Genomic DNA, 20,081 nt, shown 5'->3' on the forward strand with positions numbered 1-20,081 from the left:
AAGTTAGCAAAATAACATAATAAAATATCAGGAATACCAACCTTACCACCTAAAAGTTTTTAGGTCATAGTAATACCCTCTTATATGTTTAATTGATACTGTATATCATTGATTTTTCTATGATCAATGGAGTGTATGTTGATCTAATCAATACAGAAATAGTGTATCTATACATTAAATAAAAACATTTAATTTATTTTGCATATTACTAAATCTACTGAGTATATATACAATATTGCCAACATAATAGAAAATTTGTCTATGATCATGATAATAATGATAAAGTAATCAAAAAACTTTTAACTGCATAACAACCTTAATATTATATATAATAATAAACAGATTATTTAGATATTATATTGCTTGTAACAATATACTATAGTAATTGTTTAGCCTCAAAAATAATCTAAAGTTCCAAATTACTAAAACCAATAAATAGAAAGGCTATTTGTAATCAAGTTTCGAGTTAATAAAAATGTTTGGCTGCTAAAATATATTTTAAGAATAATGTGTATGTAGTATATTGTTATTTTAACAGATCAAATTTTTAAATGTGTTGAATATTGCTATACTTATTAATTGATACATTGTTAGTCGTTATTAGTTCCCAACAACGCAGACGATCTCATTCATATGGTATATTATTTTTAAACATTGCTTATTTTTAGAATTATTTATATTAATAAAAAGTATTATATGTTTTAGATACAAAGTACCATAATATGTGAAAAATATATTATTATAACCATAACCTAACTCGACCTGTTAAGAGATATAGACTACTTTTCTTAAATTGGTCAGTTATCTGTTATTAAAGTTTTGAGTTTATCTGTGGACAATTAAATAACTTCAATGTCGACTTTATTTTAAAAAATGACATCTTAATATATTTTTTTTTAACAAATTTGTGCAAATTATTGTTCCTAATTTTAAAACCAATTTAAAAAAATGAAACATCAAAAAGAAAACTATTTCAAATCAAAATTTATTCTACTAAATTCACAAGAGGATTCCCAGGAAATTATTTGGTCGTGTAGCGATTCAAGTGAATATGAGTATTCACACAATGAAATTAACGTAAAAGCTGTTAAAAGAAAAAGGAAACGGGTGAAAGGTAAAAAGAAAATATCTAATAACATTTCTAATCTTGACATAACATTTGTTGATGTTACATTAGAGAAGAATAATGAAAAAAGTGTTGAAGAATCACGAAATCACTCCAACATTGATAATGTTTCAAATTTGTCCAATGTTGGTTGTAAATCGCCAATTTTGAGTTCACAGCGATATGTCGCGCCAACGAAAAGGAGACAATCAACTGTAAATTGTCTAAGTCCTAGTGATCACGAAGAAATGAAACCAATGAGTCCTGTATTGGTGCTCAAGTATAACACGCCAAAGATTTCGCCTAAAATAAGAAAAAAATTGTTTAAAAATAATACAAATACTAGTCAAGACACCTGTAGAGGGAATAGAAGTTTGTCCCCAGTATTAACTTGTTTAGAAAATAGGCTAAGTAAAAGTAAACACAAAGACGCAACCATTGACAATACCAATTTAAACAAAGATATTTGCCAAATAAATACATACAGAGAAAAACATAAATACGAGTCTAGCCCTACCAAAGTACAACAAACTAACAAAAATAACAATAATAATGAAAATGAAGAAATCCCGTTAACATATCAAGAAAAACAAATTTATAACAACAATGTCAATTTAGATGACACATTAACAGATAAAAAAGAAAGTGTGGTATTAGCAGAGAAAGTCAAATTATACTTTGATAGCTATTTCAGTTCCACAAATAACTCGCAACATTCTATAAGTGAATATGAATCGAAGAGCAGTCCAAACAGCAATGATGATATTGAAATTATTAACTCATTGCCTGAAACGATAAATTCTCAATGCTTAAAGTCTGATAATAAATCTTCATCAGATAGCCTAAAATTTGATAATATTCCACAAACAAAGAAGGTTAAATATAAGAAGGATGGATTGGCATATCGCCTTAGTGCATTAATAAAAAAACAAAATGCAAACACATCTCTATGGTATCATGAGAGATTTTTGGCGGCAAATTCAAATTTCGTTCTCCCTCAAGAGCAATTCTTGGCTCTTAGAATACAGGAAGTTAATTTTAAATATGGCTGTTTTTTACTCAAAGCATTTAATTTAAACGATGATACTTGTGTTATTATTATAAATAATTTATATGCCAAAAGTAATATTTTTAAGGAGAATTCTGTGCTTAAACTTTATAAACCGTATAAAATTATAGACTCTGAAAGTTATCAATTAATCATAAATGTGTGTAAATATGAATGTATAATGTTAAAAAAGTAATGCAAAATTAAATATTAATTATCTTGTGAGTAATTTTATTTATGCTTAAGACCCTACACTTAGGGGCCAAGTTTTCAATAGTTATTATGGTTAAATTTCAACCATAACTTGAACACATTATTGAAATCACTTGGCTTTTCTTAATCTGAAACCTATATAGACTTAAAATTTTTTTTTTATATTATATTGGTATGCAGATTGACCAATTAGACATCTGATAAAAGTGGTTTCTATCGCCAATAGACAATAGCGCCGTAAGAAATAGTAAGCATTTATATCTATAGGACAAATGCCATAAACAACATTTGACAGCAAATTGACGCGATAGCGAGATTGATTAATCTATGATATTCACTATGGATTTGCGAAAATATAGCGTTTTGAATGTCGAAGAAACTTTTTGAACCTTTATTTTGAAGAACTAACATGCAAATTCCAATGAACATTTTTTTGGAAGTCCAGGATAATCACAGATTAAAAAATAAAAGTTTTATTTATTAGAACGATTATAGATATTTTATATTGAACTAGTAACACAATTGCCATAGAAACGAATAATCAGCAAACACTTTGGTAGGACTATGCTTAAAAAAAGTTTTTCAGTAAAAAATGAAATGTTATTTCTATGAAAAAATATCGAAATTTACTAATAATATTTAACCAAAATGAACAAAAATACATCTTGCGTAAATAGACCAAAATCCGACAAGTACGAAAAAGGCAGTCTGGTAAGTAAAAATTTTAAATGCAAATATCCAAATTATTTAAATCAATGAAATAAAAAAATATATATTGACACAAATTTTATAAAGTTATAATATATAATATTATAAATCACAAATACATCGAAATATGTAAAATTCTCCCCATAATTGCAGGAAAGAAAAGCTCGAAAACTTGCAACATTGATGAAAATATTTCAGTGAGACTATCGCTTAGAGCTTTTAGTCAATATTTTCGGACATCGCATTACATTATAACGTAAACCGATCTATTTCCGTAATAGCACAGTGATAAATTATATCGTAGGAAGATTTTTGAAGAATTTACGTTCGCTTTAACAGTATCGTTTAAAGATATATAACTGTATATAGATATATAGCAGTATTGATTAGCCGATCCTTCTAATAACACTGGCAGGTAAGTCTTAGTTTATTATTTTTTACATTGACTTAAAAAAATATCATATCGTTTCAAATTTAATGTACTATCATGAACACACCTCAATTATTTAGTTTTTTTTTTAATACGTACTTAAAATATGCCTTTTGATTTATAAAATTAATACTTCTATTTATTATAATAAATAAAAGACCATTTTATGTGATTCTGTTAATCTTAAACATTATAAGGAAGAAACTTCTCGTATTTTGTGTTTTTTAATCGTAATATTTCTCTACTGTTGCCTAGTTTTTTTTTGAATATATAATATTTAAAACATATTTTTTTTATAATATGTAGCAGTCTCTATTTATTCGGCAAATTAGGGTTTGATCTCAAAATAATTATTTATCATCTATTACGGAATATATTTAACAACGATAAAATCAATATCAATCAATATCTAGCCAAGGCTGCGTTCGGAAACCGCCCGGGCAATTATACCCGACTACATATAACGTAATAAATTGACATAATTAGCTAAAAAAAATCTATACAGCCTAAAAATATTTTCGTTCTGAAACCAGAGTATTAAATATTAAAGTTGCATATAGTCGATTTTGAGCTAATCCCGTTTTATTAATAGATAAATTTGTTGTACCATTTTTTTTTGTTTATATGTACTTTTTTTTTAAACTTATTAGGGCATAGGACTGAAATTTCGTGACCAAGAAGGCGTATTCTGTTGATTTAATTATTTCAACATATTTTCATTAGGACAATTATTTTATTAAAACATAATAATTATTTTATTAAAATACTTATGATATTAATTTTAAAATGTAGAAAAAAATTACAAACTTGAAAAGTAGAAGTAAAGTAAACATTCCGCTGGACAATGATCCCTTGAGATTAATCTAATTAATAAATAAGATTGAGATGTGGTTATTAGAACGTGTGCATCTTAACCGATGATTGCGGGTTCAAACCCAGGCAAGTAGTACTGAATTTTCATGTGCTTAATATGTGTTTATAATTAGCATGTGTCTAATTTCAACGAAAATCTGCCACATTTGTATCTACCAACCCGCATTAGTCCCTCCTCCTCTTTTCCTCTTAACCTTCTCCTCAAAGGGAGAGGAGGCCTTTGCCCAGCAGTGGGAAATTAACATACTGTTACTGTATGATCCAATGACGGTTGAATACACATGTGGAAAAATTTTATCCGACGCTTTTCTCACCGTTTTTTTTTCTTTATTATTTTTCCTTCGCTGTCGAGAACGAAAATTAATTATAAACATAAATTAATCACACGAAAATACCGGTTTATTTGCCCAGGTTTGAACGCGATCTTTAAATATTCAAGCTTCAAAAACATATAATTGAGTGCGTTATCTAAATGATCTATTATTGAAATTTTTGAGTTGCGCCTCGCGGTTATATAGGTACCTACATCAAATAAATATGTTCGTAAAACTGGCTATTTTGAACATTACCGTAAAGACTTTTTTTTTTATTATGGTACACGTGGCAAACAAGCTGATGGAAAGTGATTACCACCACCCATGGTTATAATAAAAAAATAAAATAAAACAATTGTTTTGTGTTGGTAACTCGCAAGAAGTTATTTTTGATATTTCGGTAGGATTTACTTTCCGAAAGGGTTCACATTAAATTCAATTCTATAACATGACGATTCACAAATCCTTTTTGAGTTTACTTGAATAAAGAATGTTTTAATTTTGATTTTTTTTATAAAAAGAGGCAGTTCGTTTTTATGTCAGAGACAGTCGCTTCAATTTATTTGTATAGATTAAAAATATAAATGTAAATTCTTTTTTTTTTCTTTTTTATTGCACTTGTTATTATATTTGCACATATTAAAAAAAAAAAAAAACAAAATATATTAAAGATAAAGTATATATATTATATATGTAACCAACAATAACAATATATATATATATATATATGTATTAACAATACTGAGTACCTACTGCTGTTTGGTGGTAGAAAATCTGAAAATATTTTGCATTCGTAATAAGGTTGCCTTCAACAAAATTAGAATACAGCGATTTTCTTTAAACCCTCTTATTAGAGGACTGAGGGAATCGAGAAAGCAAGATGAAATATGTTAGGCACTATACGTACACTCTGATGAAAGTTTGAAAAAATTAATGAACAGGATTGTAAAATCCGAGCCGCCAAGCCGATCTGATGCGAGAGATCAGGTACATGCTGAACGCGCTCCAAGATCGAAAGAGTAAAATCATCGCCACTTTCGCGCTCGATAACTCAATAACCATCAACGATTGGTTATAAAATGTATAGAACCTAAATTGTAGAACGAAAATAGAGCAACAAAAAAGTATCTTATTATAATTCTCGTATCACGTCGTACAGCCGAGTTATCGCAGAAAAACAAGATAGCAGCAAACGCACATAGAAAATCGAGGACGAATTTCAAGTTAAGCTTTTCTAAGCTCGTCCAACATATCCAAAAATCTACCTTCACGGTTCATTTTCATTTCTCGGCCTGTTTTTTTTTGTATATAATCATTATATACAAAATATTGACACTATACAGCACACAGTTTGAAAAATGTGTTCAATGGGTATTTTATACGGTACAAGATTATACTGAAAATCTAAATCAAAATATTTTTTATTCAAGTAGACTCATAAAATCACTTTTGAATTGATATTAAATTAAATGTAAAGCCACCGGTTCGGAAAGTAGATCCGAGAAGAACCGGCAAGAAACTCAGTAGCTACTGTTTTCCACCATTTTAATCACAGAGTATGTCAGTAGAGTATAAGAAAATTAATTAATTGCTAGGAAAAATAAATATAATTTAAAATCTAGGATAAAATATTCGAGAGTCCTGTTTAGACGGACGGACAGTAAATTTCATAATGTTTATTATTCGTATGTTAAAACTTAATTTTATCGTAAACATATTTTGACATTTTTATAATCTGTTTGTCTCAATATGGCGGAGCAATAACGAAATACTCTACGCGGGCTCATAATAACAATCACACGATACGAAACAACGTTATACCTTAGTAATTAATGTTTTAATTTATTAACGTGATCGCGTGAATCTTGTGAAACCGGTAACATATGCTTGTAATTAAGCCAACACAAGCGACCGCAGGGATGGCTCCCATCGTGACGTTTAACGTTTTTTCGTAAAAAATGTCGAACGCAATACGCGGTTCTATTTTACGATAAATTAATTTATAACAGCAAACTCGATCTTTCTCTGTACTAAAATGCTTAGTGAGTATTTTGTTGGTTTATTTTATTTAATTTGAATATTTAAAACTTTTTTTAGGAATTTCGAAACCTATGAAAGGTTTTGTTTTGATTTAATGTAATTGTAAGCTGCAAATCACATTTGGCGCCAAAATAATAAACCTCATTTAAAATAAATGTTTAATATCAAATAGTATAAATTAGTTCAGGTAGAATTGGAGTATGTCGAAAACAATTTACTTATGTTTTTACGTTTTTATCCTTTAAAGCCATTGTACCGCTCTCTAACCGGCTAGTAACTTTTTTCTCTCTAAAATTAATTATTTGTAAAATAGTAGCAATTTAGTAAATTGCAATCAAGAATCATATTTAATTTTCTGCACATTTACGGCTGGAGCTCTTCAAAATGACCACGACCGATTTTTTACGTGCAGCTATCGTCCTATAATCACTGGAACAAAAATAGGCTTACGCTATTAAAACATCAGATATATACATTGGTATTTGGTACTGTCAGGAATAACCAACGTTAGGTACATTGGTAATACGCGACCAAGCTTGGAACATTGGTTGAACTAGGTCCTCATTAAAAAATTGTTAAGGAACGCTTGTGTGCGAAAGGTTACTATACAATTAGTGAGTTTATGATTGATAGCACACCTTGGGAATGAAACGATCGCCTCCTGGCTATTTCTATTTATATTCAATCGTGTAAATAATAAAAATGACAAAAAAGAAACACCCGCAGTGTTCCTTTCGCCGGTTCCTCTCAGGTCAGGGTGTTTCCTTTTCCAAACCGGCGCTATTATACCTAATTTGACTATCAATAAGTAAGTGTAAGGCTTCTGTATTGAATGAAGGGATTTGAGTTTTAATTGACAGTTTATTGCAATCGAATTCAAACTTAATCAACTAAAACAACGCTACAGTTGCGATTCGGTCGAAGTTGTATCGTAATATAAACGATATCGTATCGAAATGGATATAAATAAGTTAAATTAGCTCATATTAAGCTGAGGTTAATTTTTTTGAGGAATAGTCGAAGTTTGATAAGAATAGTTTCGGAAATCTATCATTACCGTTCTATGTGAAAAAAACTCGTCTCCTGACTCACTCAGTTTTCAAACCGGAACACAGCAATACTAAGTTTGGCGGTAGAAAATCTCATGAGTGGGTGTTATAAGCCAACGAGATATTTAAGCAGACAATATATATGTTTTGAGTTTATAATGTTGAAGTACATAGTTCCGAATTTAACTATATTAATGGTAAAGTTTTAATTATTAATAATTAGCTTTAAGTGGCGGTAGCGATTGTTGTTTGGGAGGGACTTGACCCCGCGGTTTTAGCAAACGACATTTTATTTTCGTTTTGTTAGTGTGATGCTCCCTAAACAGAAAGTTTTGCGATACTTTTGGACAGGGGCTTGAACCCCTTAGTCCTGTCGTAATGTTTGCGTTAATCAAATCAAATCAAAACGTATTTTATTCAAGTAGGCTTTTAGCTTTTTGGCAAAGCTACCATCGTTTCGGAATGTAGATTCTACCGAGAAGAACCGGCAAGAAACTCAGTAGTTTTCTTTTTCAACATCTAAGAATACAGTCACGTTAGTTAAATACAATTATATATGTATGTCATGTCTCCTGCCTGGAAGTCAACAAGCGTTAACTCCACGCTTTTTTATCATCAATATAATCTTGTATCGAATAACATGCCTTCTTTACCAATGTATTTTTTACAAGTGATTTGAATCTATTAAACGGCAAAGTTAAAAATGTCTGCGGAATTTTATTATAGAAACGGATACCTTGCCCCAAGAATGATTTATTGACTTTGCGGAGTCGGAAACTTGGCGTTATAAGCTTATCCTTACTTCTTGTGCACATACAATGATTATCACTGATTAGATCAAAACGATCAACGCTGCTGTGAATATACATAATATTTCATCAGTCGTGTTAATAATTGTCCATGAATTAGAACAAATAAATATATCACCAATATACGTAAAATATAATAAATGTTATTGGTGCTATAATGCAGGTGATACACATGTGGCCCATTTACACCCGACAAGTGCAATTTCTTCAAGATATTTTCCTACGCCGAGTTAGAATTGGCAAGAAAAACAAAACCACGAAAATTCTCCCTTTCGACTTTCTTCTCTTCTAATCGATCATAAAAACTGTCATCGTTTCGTAATAAAACTAACCTAACCGGAGAAGAACTTGTCATTAAATCGGAACAAGTTTTTTTTATTCTTATTCTTCCTTCCTCCTTGTCCAAACCTCTTCCAAGTTCAGCCGGGGTCGTGTCTCCTTGCACGTCTGCGCCAGAGAGCTCTGTTCTGGCTTGTCTGTGTACTCAGATTCTCTTTCTGGGTCACTTGTAGCATGTCTGACCACAAGGTTGCGGGCGGACATCCTCTTCCCCGCGGTCGGTCTGTTACGATGGTCATCATTACGTCCTTCAGTTCTTATTATCAGATTTATGTTTATGATATTAAATTTTTTGTTTTTATATTTGAGATGATTGAATGAAAGGTAAATTGCGGTTTACGATTTATGACGTATTAAAAAAAAACTACTTACTAGATTTCGTTCAAACCAATTTTCGTTGGAAGTTTGCATGGTAATGTACATAATTTTCTTTTAGTTTTATCATTTTCTTATTTTCGAAGTTACAGGAGGGGGGGCGGCATATTTTACCACTTTTGAAGTATCTCTCGCGCAAACTATTCATTTAAGAACAATACTAGCGAATCGCGAAGAATACGTAAATCTAAGGTTTGTTTACGTTTATTCCTTCTTTGATTGGAATAAACTATAGCCTTGTGACATCACTGTCAATTACACCGAATCAAACGAATCTAAACTCCAATTTCGAACACAAATATCTTTGTATCGATTTGTCAAACAGGAAATCCGATGTCAAAAATCACGAAAAAGATCTCTTTCAGAAAATAAAAGTTAGTTAACCTAATAATAAGCTTAGAGTGGAGTATATAAAAATATACATATATAGTTTAGTAATAAACATTAGATCTTTGTATGTAAAAAAAAACATTGTAAATAATTATGCCAACAATATAAAACTTTTCCATTTGTTTTTTTAAGTGTAAAAGTTGTGATTGTCGTTAGTTAAAAAAACTAAATATAAGTTCGCAATTGAATTGCCGAGGCAAAGTGCTACTGGAATCGGATTTTAAAATAGTTTTCTGAATCAGAAATCGGTTTGCAATCAAAACCGAAAACGCTCACGTACCACTGACAACAACAGTACGCCACGCGTTGACAGCTGTCAAATATAATAGACACTAATCAAAGACAATGAGTTTGAGTGTCTGTTTGTAATATTAAAATAACAGCTTTTTACTTAATGCATATGTTTGTATACACGGTACATATACCAAAATAACTTTTTTAATTTTTTTTCTGTCTGTCAGTCTGTTTGTTTGGGCTAATCTCTGGAAAGGCTGGACCAATTTAGACGGGACTTTCACTGGCAGATAGCTGATGTAATAAGGAGTAACTTAGGCTGCAACAATAACTTTTTTGTTAAATTCAAACCCGCACAAAGTCGCGGGCACGGATAGTTAATTGATATATTCCCAACAAACATAACACAGAATTAGCCAGGAGGCCATCATCTGTGAACAAACTAATTGCTTAATAGATCTTTTACACATACGTTTAAATACATTATACACACACACACAAGTTTACCCTTCATCATAAACTTTGATATTAATATGTGGGTATCTATGTATATTATATATTTATATATATATATGTGTATTGGTGTATATATTTATATATGTGTATGAATGTGTATTTATATAAATATTTTTTTATAAGTAATGATGCACTACATTGCCCGCTGATTGACTCTTATCACTCACCTCCATAGGTTGACTGGAAGAGATCTCTTTTAGAGATAAGTCCGCCTTTGCTTATGTTTTCTCTATTTTGTTATTTTCTGTAATGTCTTTTTAAGTGCAATAAAGAATATATATACATTATGCCGAGATGGCTCAGTTGTTAGAACGCGTGCATCTTAACCGATGATTACGGGTTCAAACCTAGGCAAGCACCACTGAATTTTCATGTGCTTAATTTGTGTTTATCATCTCATGCTCGGTGTAGGAAAAGTTCGGGAGGAAATCTGCCCGAGCCTAATTTTAACGAAATTCTGCCACATATGTATCTAAAAATCCTTATTGGAGCAATGTGGTGGAATATGCTCGAAACCTACTCCTCAAAAAGAGGAGGCCTTAGCCCAGCAGTGGGAAATTAACTGGCTGTGACTGTGTGTGACCAGTATGTCAATAAAGATCACCAGCTTATTAAGTTTAAAGAATATAAATGATCTCAAGGTTAATAAATCGTTGAATTATTGAGGGTTTGAAGGTCACGCGGTACAACAATTAATCAATACTAACAAGTATTGCCACCTGAAGAGAACTTTAAGACGGTCGTATAGTATCGTAACATTAAAAATGAAGTTTAAAGCATTTCCTGCTCGATATCCTACTAATACTATGAATGGGAACTTTAAATGGATGGATTTATTTGTGACTCAACGCCAAAACGGTTGAACGGATCTGAATGATATTTGGCAAATATACTCGATTCCAACCATAACAGAAAAAAAATGTACAAATAAACAACATTTGACAGCAAATTGACGCGATATCATTGGTCGAGAGCTTGATTAATCTGTGATATTCACAATGGATTTGCGAAAAAAATTAGTTTTGAGCGTCGACGAAACCGTTATCGGTTGTAATTTTGGATGTAAAATTAAAGTGGAAATAAGTAGTTAAGTGTAATAGTGTTGTATTATAAATAAAGATATATTAATCATAAACTCTTATTAGTGCACAATGTAGCCGAGTTATTAGTAAATCGCATGAAGTACGCAAATCTAAGGTTTGTTTATCTTTTTTCCTACTTCCATTGGAATAGGCTATAGATGTAGGACTATCTATTATTTAAACGAGCTATTAAATAGACGCTAAGTTCTCTTGTAATCTTGTAGTCAATGTAAACTTCACAATGAAACGTTTTTGAATCGTCAATAATAAAACACTACCACCGTTTCGGAAAGCGGTTGCTTTTTTTTTATAAACAGAATTTACAATACTGTTTATAAAAAAAACACTTGGTCTAATCATAAAATACAACAATAAAAATTTATAATATCTTAAAATTAAATTATATTATGGCATGCATTGATAACGAAAACAATTAAAATAATTTATCATTCAATTATAATTATACAATTCATCGTTTATCATCTAATAAGTTATAGAATTAAAATAGTATTGTTCCATAAATCGAATAAAAAATTTAGTTTATTATAACGTAAAATTCTGTATAAATTAAAAATTTGATTTATTTTGTTGCTTTTTATGCACGCCCTGCATAGACTAGTAAATTATGCGGGCGTCGTGAAAACTTAGCACGTCCTTATATGTTAAAAAGAGGTTTTATATCAGGAAAGTATTTTCTAATAACGAAAATGAAAACATGATTTAATAACGAATAAAGTATTAGTATATACATACATACATTTAAATCGCACTTATATTTGTATTTATGATATAAGTAGGTGGGTGGTGCTACTTGATGGTAAGTGGTAACCACCGCTCATATGCAATGGTAATGTAAAACAGTGGGTAGCAACCAAACCACAAGCAATGTTGTCATAAAGTAGAATATTCGATTATATCGCCTGATGATATAAATTGTTACAGTTTATAACTGTGAGAGTCTTATTGTTACTGAAATAAAATAAAATGGTACAGCTGGTTAATCGGTTCAACAGATTCAATTTCACCCCTTATGGGTGGAATTTCGTAAAATTAAATACCTGCCAAGAGTTTCTGAAATTTCGTGATTAATCAGTGAGTCTTATTTCGTTTTTATATACATAGATTATACAGAGGTAATTTTTTTCTATGTAAGGAATAATGTCTTGAACTAATGACCGAAATTAAAAAAAAAAAACCACTGATAGAAAGCTACATTGTTCCTTAAATATAATCAATATTCCATAGCATGGTCTAAACTCTAAAGTATTATTCATTTTCTTTATTAATAATATGTACTCGTGCGGAGAAGTATTTATTAATATTCGCGTCTCTAGTTTTTAATATAATAAGGAAGGCGGTGAAGCGAAAGATCGCGAGTAATCTTGCACGTGTCTTATATCAATGAATCTGTCTTATCTGTATCCACCAACACGCAAAAGGGAGGAGGCCTTACCCCAGAAGTGGGACATTATCAGGCATTACTTTAGTTTACTTTTACAATTTAATTATATATATTTTATTTCAACAATGACAGAACAAAAGGAAAATAAACAACATTTGACAGTCAAAACTAAAATAAAATAAAAAAAAAAAAAAAACATTTGACAGCAAATTGACGCGATACCATTGGTCGAGAGCTTGATTAATCTGTGATATTCACTGTGGATTTGCGAAATAATTGCATTTTTAAATGTCGACGAGACTGTTGTCGGAATTTACGAAGTAAAATTAAAGTAGCATTAAGCAGTTAAGTGTATATGTAGGGTTATATTATAAATAAAGATATATTAATCATAAACTCTTAGTAGTGCACAATATAGCTGAGTTATTAGCAAACCGCATGAAATACGTGAATCTAAGGTCTGTTATCATTTTTCCTGCTTCCATTGAAATAGGCTATATATCGCGATATAAGCGGAAATTTAACCCTACAGTTACCCTTACGAAGTCGGGTCGGTCTTGTAAAACTAAAAAAAAATAGTGGGGCGCGTCTCCGTGAGTTGAATTGCGAATAGCGCAGACAAGTCAACCCAATTCTACCAAAAAATTAAAACTTAAAAATCGATAATATTCGAAACTGTCCGAAACAAACGGATAATCCGAAATAATTTCTTATCCATAACCGTATCTGAAACCGGTAAAAGATTTAAATGAAATTTATAAAAATAAAGTCCTTATGTTAATAATTAATCTCTATTTCAGTTTTAAGATATGGCAACACCAAGGCTGAATACAAATATTGTCCTCGGCACAATCGTCCTATTGTCGTGGACATCAATTGGTAAGTTTTTTAGGCATATATTAAAAATACCTTTAATTTAAAATAGTAATAATTATCTTGTATATGAATTATTATAAAAATGTTTCGAAATCTTTGTCAGGTTTTGATTTAATTTCATTGTAAACTGGCGACGTCTGTTCGCACGTTTACCGCACTTCGCACCCTACCAGTAACTTTTTTCCGCTCTCTAAAATTAATTACCTTGATTAAAATTAATTATTATATGAAATCAACTCAATAGAATTGATTTGTTTGATAGATTTCACGCACTTAAAATGACTGTATTTTTTTTCTTATGACGTACATGCTTGATAATTGCTTTCCGAAGATTGGTTGAACATTAATTTAGTAAAATAAATTCAGACTTTGACTACTTTTTTTATATTAAGCTAGCTATTTTAAAAAAATTGCAGATTTTTGGGTCTTTTTAAAAAAAGTCTTCAAAGCTTGCTAGAAAAAAAATAGGCAGTCTTTGTCTATGACAACCTTGGCCTAAATAGTTTGGAATTGCCTATACTAGCTTCTCCTTAAAGCTTTGCACCCATCTTTAAGTCACCCTGTATATACATTGGTACTGTCAGGACCAACCAACCAACCAACGTTAGGTACATTGGTAATACGCGACCAACCTTGGAACATTGGTTGAACTAGGTCCTCATTCTATTAACAAATTGTTAAGGAACGCTTGTGTGCGACATATATGTGCGAATACATATGATGTCCCAACCAAGTTCTTTAAATGCGGAGGTTGAGAAGAACTTCTCTATAACTTTTACAAGAAATGAACAATCCAACGCAAAATATTTTACATGTCTTCAAACCGTTCAGACAGAACCAGCGAGAGTTCGAATAAGCAATCTCCGGCGACAAATAACAATCAACACAATAACTTAAAATGGGTAGGCTTGGGTCACCTGAATAGAAGTGGTCATCGCTGCCCATAGACAGCACCATTGTAACATGGTAAATACCCTTTCATTAGTGAGATGTTAGGACACTTGTGCTTGTAGTTACTGGAACACAACAATACGCTGTCTTATTGTTTCGCGGTAGAGTATTTAATAAGTGCGTTATTACTCAGAGCTTGTGACCCTGTGACCAAGTCGATGTGTCAATAATTTCTCAGAACTCCTGAAGGTTGGAAACGTTGATATTGATAAGTAAAGTTCTGGATTGGCTTGGATTGTCAGTGAGGGAATTGAGTACAACTGTGCGTGCTCATACTTGTGCACTAAAAAGGGCACTAAATCTTGGCTCCTTCTTGAAATTGCCATGGTCTTTAGTCTATTTGGAGAACTTCAAACGCCTATTTGGTTTTTTTTCAGCGCAATGCATTGATTGCTTCAAATGCGTATCCATGAACGGTCGCTTCCCGGCCTGCGATGATCCCTTCCACAACAACCACTCCCTGAACATGCTGGAGTCCCCCTGCATGGGTGGCAGGAAGGGTAGAGACGGGTTATTTCCAGCCACCTCTTGTATTAAAATAGCTGGTGTTTTTGGTAAGTATATATCTAAAATGTCACTAATCGTCATTACATAGTATAAAACAAAGTCGCTTACCGCCGTCTGTACCTATGTATGCTTAGATCTTTAAAACTACACAAAGGATTTTGATGCGGTTTTTTTTAATAGACAGATTGATTCAAGGGGAAGGTATCTATGTATAATACATGCACAATATAGTAGATAAACATTGATAATTTTAGAGGTTTCTAATGTGATGTAAATAAACACATTTTTGCGCGTACATTGCAAACGCAATTTACTAAAGTATTGTACACCTTAAAAAGGTCTACATTACTTAGGGTTAGCCTACAATAATCATTTTATCCCTTAAATTTTACGAGAAGCGATGGCTCATTTATGTAGCGATGTTTAGCAATACAGATTAATTCATATCTAATTAAGCCATTGAATACATTGTGTATTTAATATAGATTAATATCGCCCTTTACAGCATGTCATTCAAATGAATATTTTCAACGATATTACGGATTTAAAATGCAAGGTTTGCTTTGTCTAATGGCAAGAACAGTTAACAAACTCTTGAAATAGCAAAATTAAATAGATCTCCCCCACGAACTTCAGACAACTGTCACTGGACGTTTCATTAATACCCTCGTCTGTCCTTGGCCCTCCCTTAAAGCCAGCTTTGATCTCATGTCTTTACAGATGACACCGGTGAAACGATAACCGTGAGGGGGTGTGGTCTAGACTCCGGTACTGCCACCACCGACACTGAGATCATCCGCATGTCTCACTGTGGTCGATTTTATTATAATGACAGGTAAGTGTTGCCACGTATATTATATATATAAAAATTATATCGACGTAAAAACTTTTTGCATAAAATTGAATTAAATATATATATAGGTGTTTTTATATGTTTAGTTTGTATTGCCTGTAGGCAATATACTTTATATATGTATTAAATTAACAGTAAGTTCGGTTTCTGAACAACCGTAAAAAAAAATTAAAAAATTGAGTATAGAAAGGGCTATTACCAACTTTATTAATATACTGGTAGTAGGTAGGGTTTATTGCAAGTTTGTCTGGGTAAGCACCATTAATCTTCAGTACTTTAGCGATAACTTGTATTGCAATTACGGCTTAAACAGGGCCGGACCGTAAGTTTAGGGGGCCCTGGGCTGACACTACTTAGGGGCCCATCTAAGACATATCTAAACGTAGACTTGAATTAAATTAATTGAATGGGTTTGATTAATTTCAGGACTCGCATGACTGCAAACCATACGATCTGTTTAATCTAAAAAAGTTGATGGATTCTTTCGCATTATCGTCTAGTTTTTACTTCAACTTCACTTAGGTCCCCTTGAATCCACGGGGCCCTGGGCTGAAGCCCAAAAAGTCAAATGGTAGATCCGGCCCTGAGTTTATCTGTCTGCCTTCTGTATTTAGTTGTTCACTCACCGTTCAAAATGAATTAGTATCTTTTGGAGGTAGACCATCTGAGTAATTATTGGGTATGTAATCATCCCAAGCAAAAAAAGTCTTACCATAAATTTAAAATGTTGGAATATTTTTTTTTTCTTCATATAAGCAAAAATTGTTTCAGATACGTCCACGGCTGTCTTCAGAGTTGTAATGACGCGGATGCTTGCAACACCTCGCACAGAACGTCTGTCCCAGCGACATTTCTAATGACATACGTCATCACGGTGTTGCTATCGCACGCCGTGACGAGCTAACATAGATTATAAATTTAAAAAAAAAACACACCTTAGAGCAGCTTGGCTTAGTAATTTTGTAATTTTACATGCTAAGTAGGATAATAAAAATATATAATACAAATGTCATATATTTAACTCAGAGGTGGATCATTTTGGTGACAGTCTCCATTACAAACGGCGTACCTTTATAAAACCTGTTTACTCAGACTAATTCCGAGTAATACTTTAATAGTACAAGTCTGCACTTACAACTTAAAGATATCCTTCCTGATACACTCGGGTGTATCAGCACACTCTGTAATTCCGTTAGAATATCAGCACCTTACCAACACTTCATACCTATATAACCTTCCGAGCGAAATCGAACATCCCAGCTAGTGACGTCATGCAAACGAGCAGAAGCGCTCTCCTACCGACCGCGTCTTAATTTCAGAGCCGGAGATACACACTCACCTTGCCACTGGCAAGAAGAGGCTATACGAACCAAAGACAATTACACCAGCAACATAAAAAAGGGCGAAATTAATTTTATTTTCAATTGTAATTTAAATTAGCATCATAGAGTCGAGTTGAATTCAGATTTGTTTTTAAAAGAATATGTCTTTCATATACCAGGCTAAAGCCTCATTGATTATGTCTATATGATATATACATAATGACATAATTAAACTCTTTAAATAAAATTAATTAATTCGTAAACCCAAGGGGACAGTATCATCCTATAACTCGCCGCTACATGACGCAATTATAATTCTAAACGATACAAATATTTTATTGTGAGCTCTTCGTCATTTCAAAGGTACAAAGAGGCACCTCTCTCAGCGGCCGAATATTTGTTTAAATTTTGTTCATACCATAGACATCGTCACTCCTGTTTACCTCATTTAAATTATTAATCAAACTTTGTTTAATTTTGGTAGCGTAAATTTAAAGATGGCTTATGATTGATTATTTTTTATAAACATATCATGTAGACGGTTTAATTAAAATAGCCTATATATATATATATATATATTTATACATATTTAAGCGAGTTGGTACATTTGTACTCAAAGCGAATGTCTATGACATTTCAGTGTATATAGAGTCATTGGTTGTCTATTATTTCTCATTTACATTTGACAGCTGTCATTTCGTTTTTTTTTATGCTATGTTAAATCTATTATGAATGTAATATTCTTTAGTATAGTTTAAAAAAAAACCATTGAAAATGGTTTCAAATCCTCCTCATGTTACTCTAGTTTAAATATTTTAAGAAATAAAATGTACTTGTTTCAATTATTGTCTATTGAATTAACAGTTATATAAGCAGAGTAATTACGTTTATATTAAATAACAAACATTATTATGAAATATAAGATAACTTTTTTTAATGGTTTGACATTTGTGTCACCTTTTAAAGTTCTGTTAAAAATTTTTAAACTTCGAAAATTGTTAATTATCGCACAAATTATGTTACTTGTTTTTTAATATATATGTATTGTACTTATATACTCTATATTATGTAATATTCATTGTATCGACTGTACTAATGTCGAAAATATTTTCGAGGTATATTTGTAAATTCACTTAAAAATTTTATTCATACACAAGATTACATTTTGTTTGATAATTGAAATTATTTTATATTTATATCGATTTCATTGAAATTCTATAACTATATTCATAAATCGTATATTGTTTTTATAAATATAAATGTCTAAATAACAGAAATGTTCATTGTTTTTTGTAAATTGAACGTTCGTCACAAACTATTAAAAAATTTAACACAATAAACACGTACAAAATGTTTTAAGTAAGTTATTAATACTTTTGACACATTCATATTTAGTGTAAATAGTTGTGAAAATATACACAATAAAATATAATAGTCGTTTTATTAAGAACCAAAAATTTTCTACTATGTATGTGCGCTGACCAGTACTGAGATTTTTCGTACTAAGTTACGGTTATTTGACCACAGCTAAAATAAATTCGATTAAAAAATATTAAATTATATTTTAAACCTTTTTTATTCCCGCAATAACGCTGTCAGTCATTTCGGTGATGTAATATTGGTAAAAACAACAGTTCTGTATGTAGGACTGGCACTCATCAAGGTTGATAGCTAAAAATATATTTGGTGTTCTTTAGGGAAATAATGAATTATAATCACTGTCGTTGATGTTTACTGTACAAATACTGGCATTAAAACTCCAGAAAAGTTGTGTATCAAAGTGCCAGATGATATTGAAATGACAGTTTTTGCCTATCTGACGTCACAGCATGGCGGCTCGTGTTTAAGGTCACGTGATATACAGACTAAAAATTACGACTTTTAATTTTAATAGAATAAATCAATAATGTGCTTTTATGATTCAAAATCAGAGTATTTAACTATATTTCTACATACCTTTTGATTTAAATATAATTTCTTATTTTATTTTTTACTAACGATAGTACCCTATAATTACCATAATTGATCTCGGCTTAATCACTGAACTGAATTCCCCCCGTTTTCTTCCCTTTTCTGTCACTGTGACACAAATTTCAATTTTTAATTTCGTCTCGTAGCTTATAAGTCAATGGGCGCAGTGCGTCGTTCGTGTGCAGGGTGCGGGATAGCCCAAACATCTTTGAGCCCAAATACCCTCCTGATCATTGCACGTCCTTGCATCCAGCATTGCAGCGACAGACATGTTACGGCAATGACCATAAATATGTAAGAATTATGTCATTTAATATCATATTATTCGTGTAATTAATTTGCCATTAATCTTATTTTATTTTATGATTAATTGTAATTAAATTTGATGTAAATTTAAATTAAATTAAAGCCAGTATTATGCAAATTGTCATTGTTACTTAAAATAAATTGTTTTTTTTTTTTTTTTATAAATTTAAGAGACAAGGTAGACGTGTTACGCTACACAAAATCTAGGAGACAAAGCGAGCTATATTCATAAATAAATATAAATATGTACAATAAAACACAACATTAAAAGAATAATATTTATTTTACGGTCCTTATGTTAATAAAATACATAAATCACAACTTTTTTAATACTCAATTCTGTCGCGAGGCTAAAAATTTCTTCATGG

The 20,081-nt window shown here is 31.2% G+C and overlaps 2 protein-coding genes across 2 annotated transcripts; both read left to right on the forward strand.

Annotated features, from left to right (window-relative positions):
- Window positions 1-871: 871 nt before the first annotated feature.
- Window positions 872-2,373, forward strand: LOC125074614 (putative uncharacterized protein DDB_G0293878). Its single transcript, XM_047685976.1, has one exon. It carries the CDS (start codon window positions 949-951, stop codon window positions 2,347-2,349), a length of 1,401 nt encoding a protein of 466 aa, XP_047541932.1. The 5' UTR covers window positions 872-948; the 3' UTR covers window positions 2,350-2,373.
- A 905-nt stretch (window positions 2,374-3,278) lies between these two features.
- Window positions 3,279-17,622, forward strand: LOC125074651. Its single transcript, XM_047686030.1, has 5 exons — window positions 3,279-3,489; window positions 13,728-13,806; window positions 15,132-15,308; window positions 15,982-16,096; window positions 16,886-17,622. Exons 2-5 carry the CDS (start codon window positions 13,737-13,739, stop codon window positions 17,016-17,018), a joined length of 495 nt encoding a protein of 164 aa, XP_047541986.1. The 5' UTR covers window positions 3,279-3,489; window positions 13,728-13,736; the 3' UTR covers window positions 17,019-17,622.
- The last annotated feature ends 2,459 nt before the right edge of the window (window positions 17,623-20,081 follow it).

This window comes from Vanessa atalanta, chromosome 28 (genome assembly GCF_905147765.1).
Source record: "Vanessa atalanta chromosome 28, ilVanAtal1.2, whole genome shotgun sequence".
NCBI classification, from domain to species: domain Eukaryota; kingdom Metazoa; phylum Arthropoda; class Insecta; order Lepidoptera; family Nymphalidae; genus Vanessa; species Vanessa atalanta.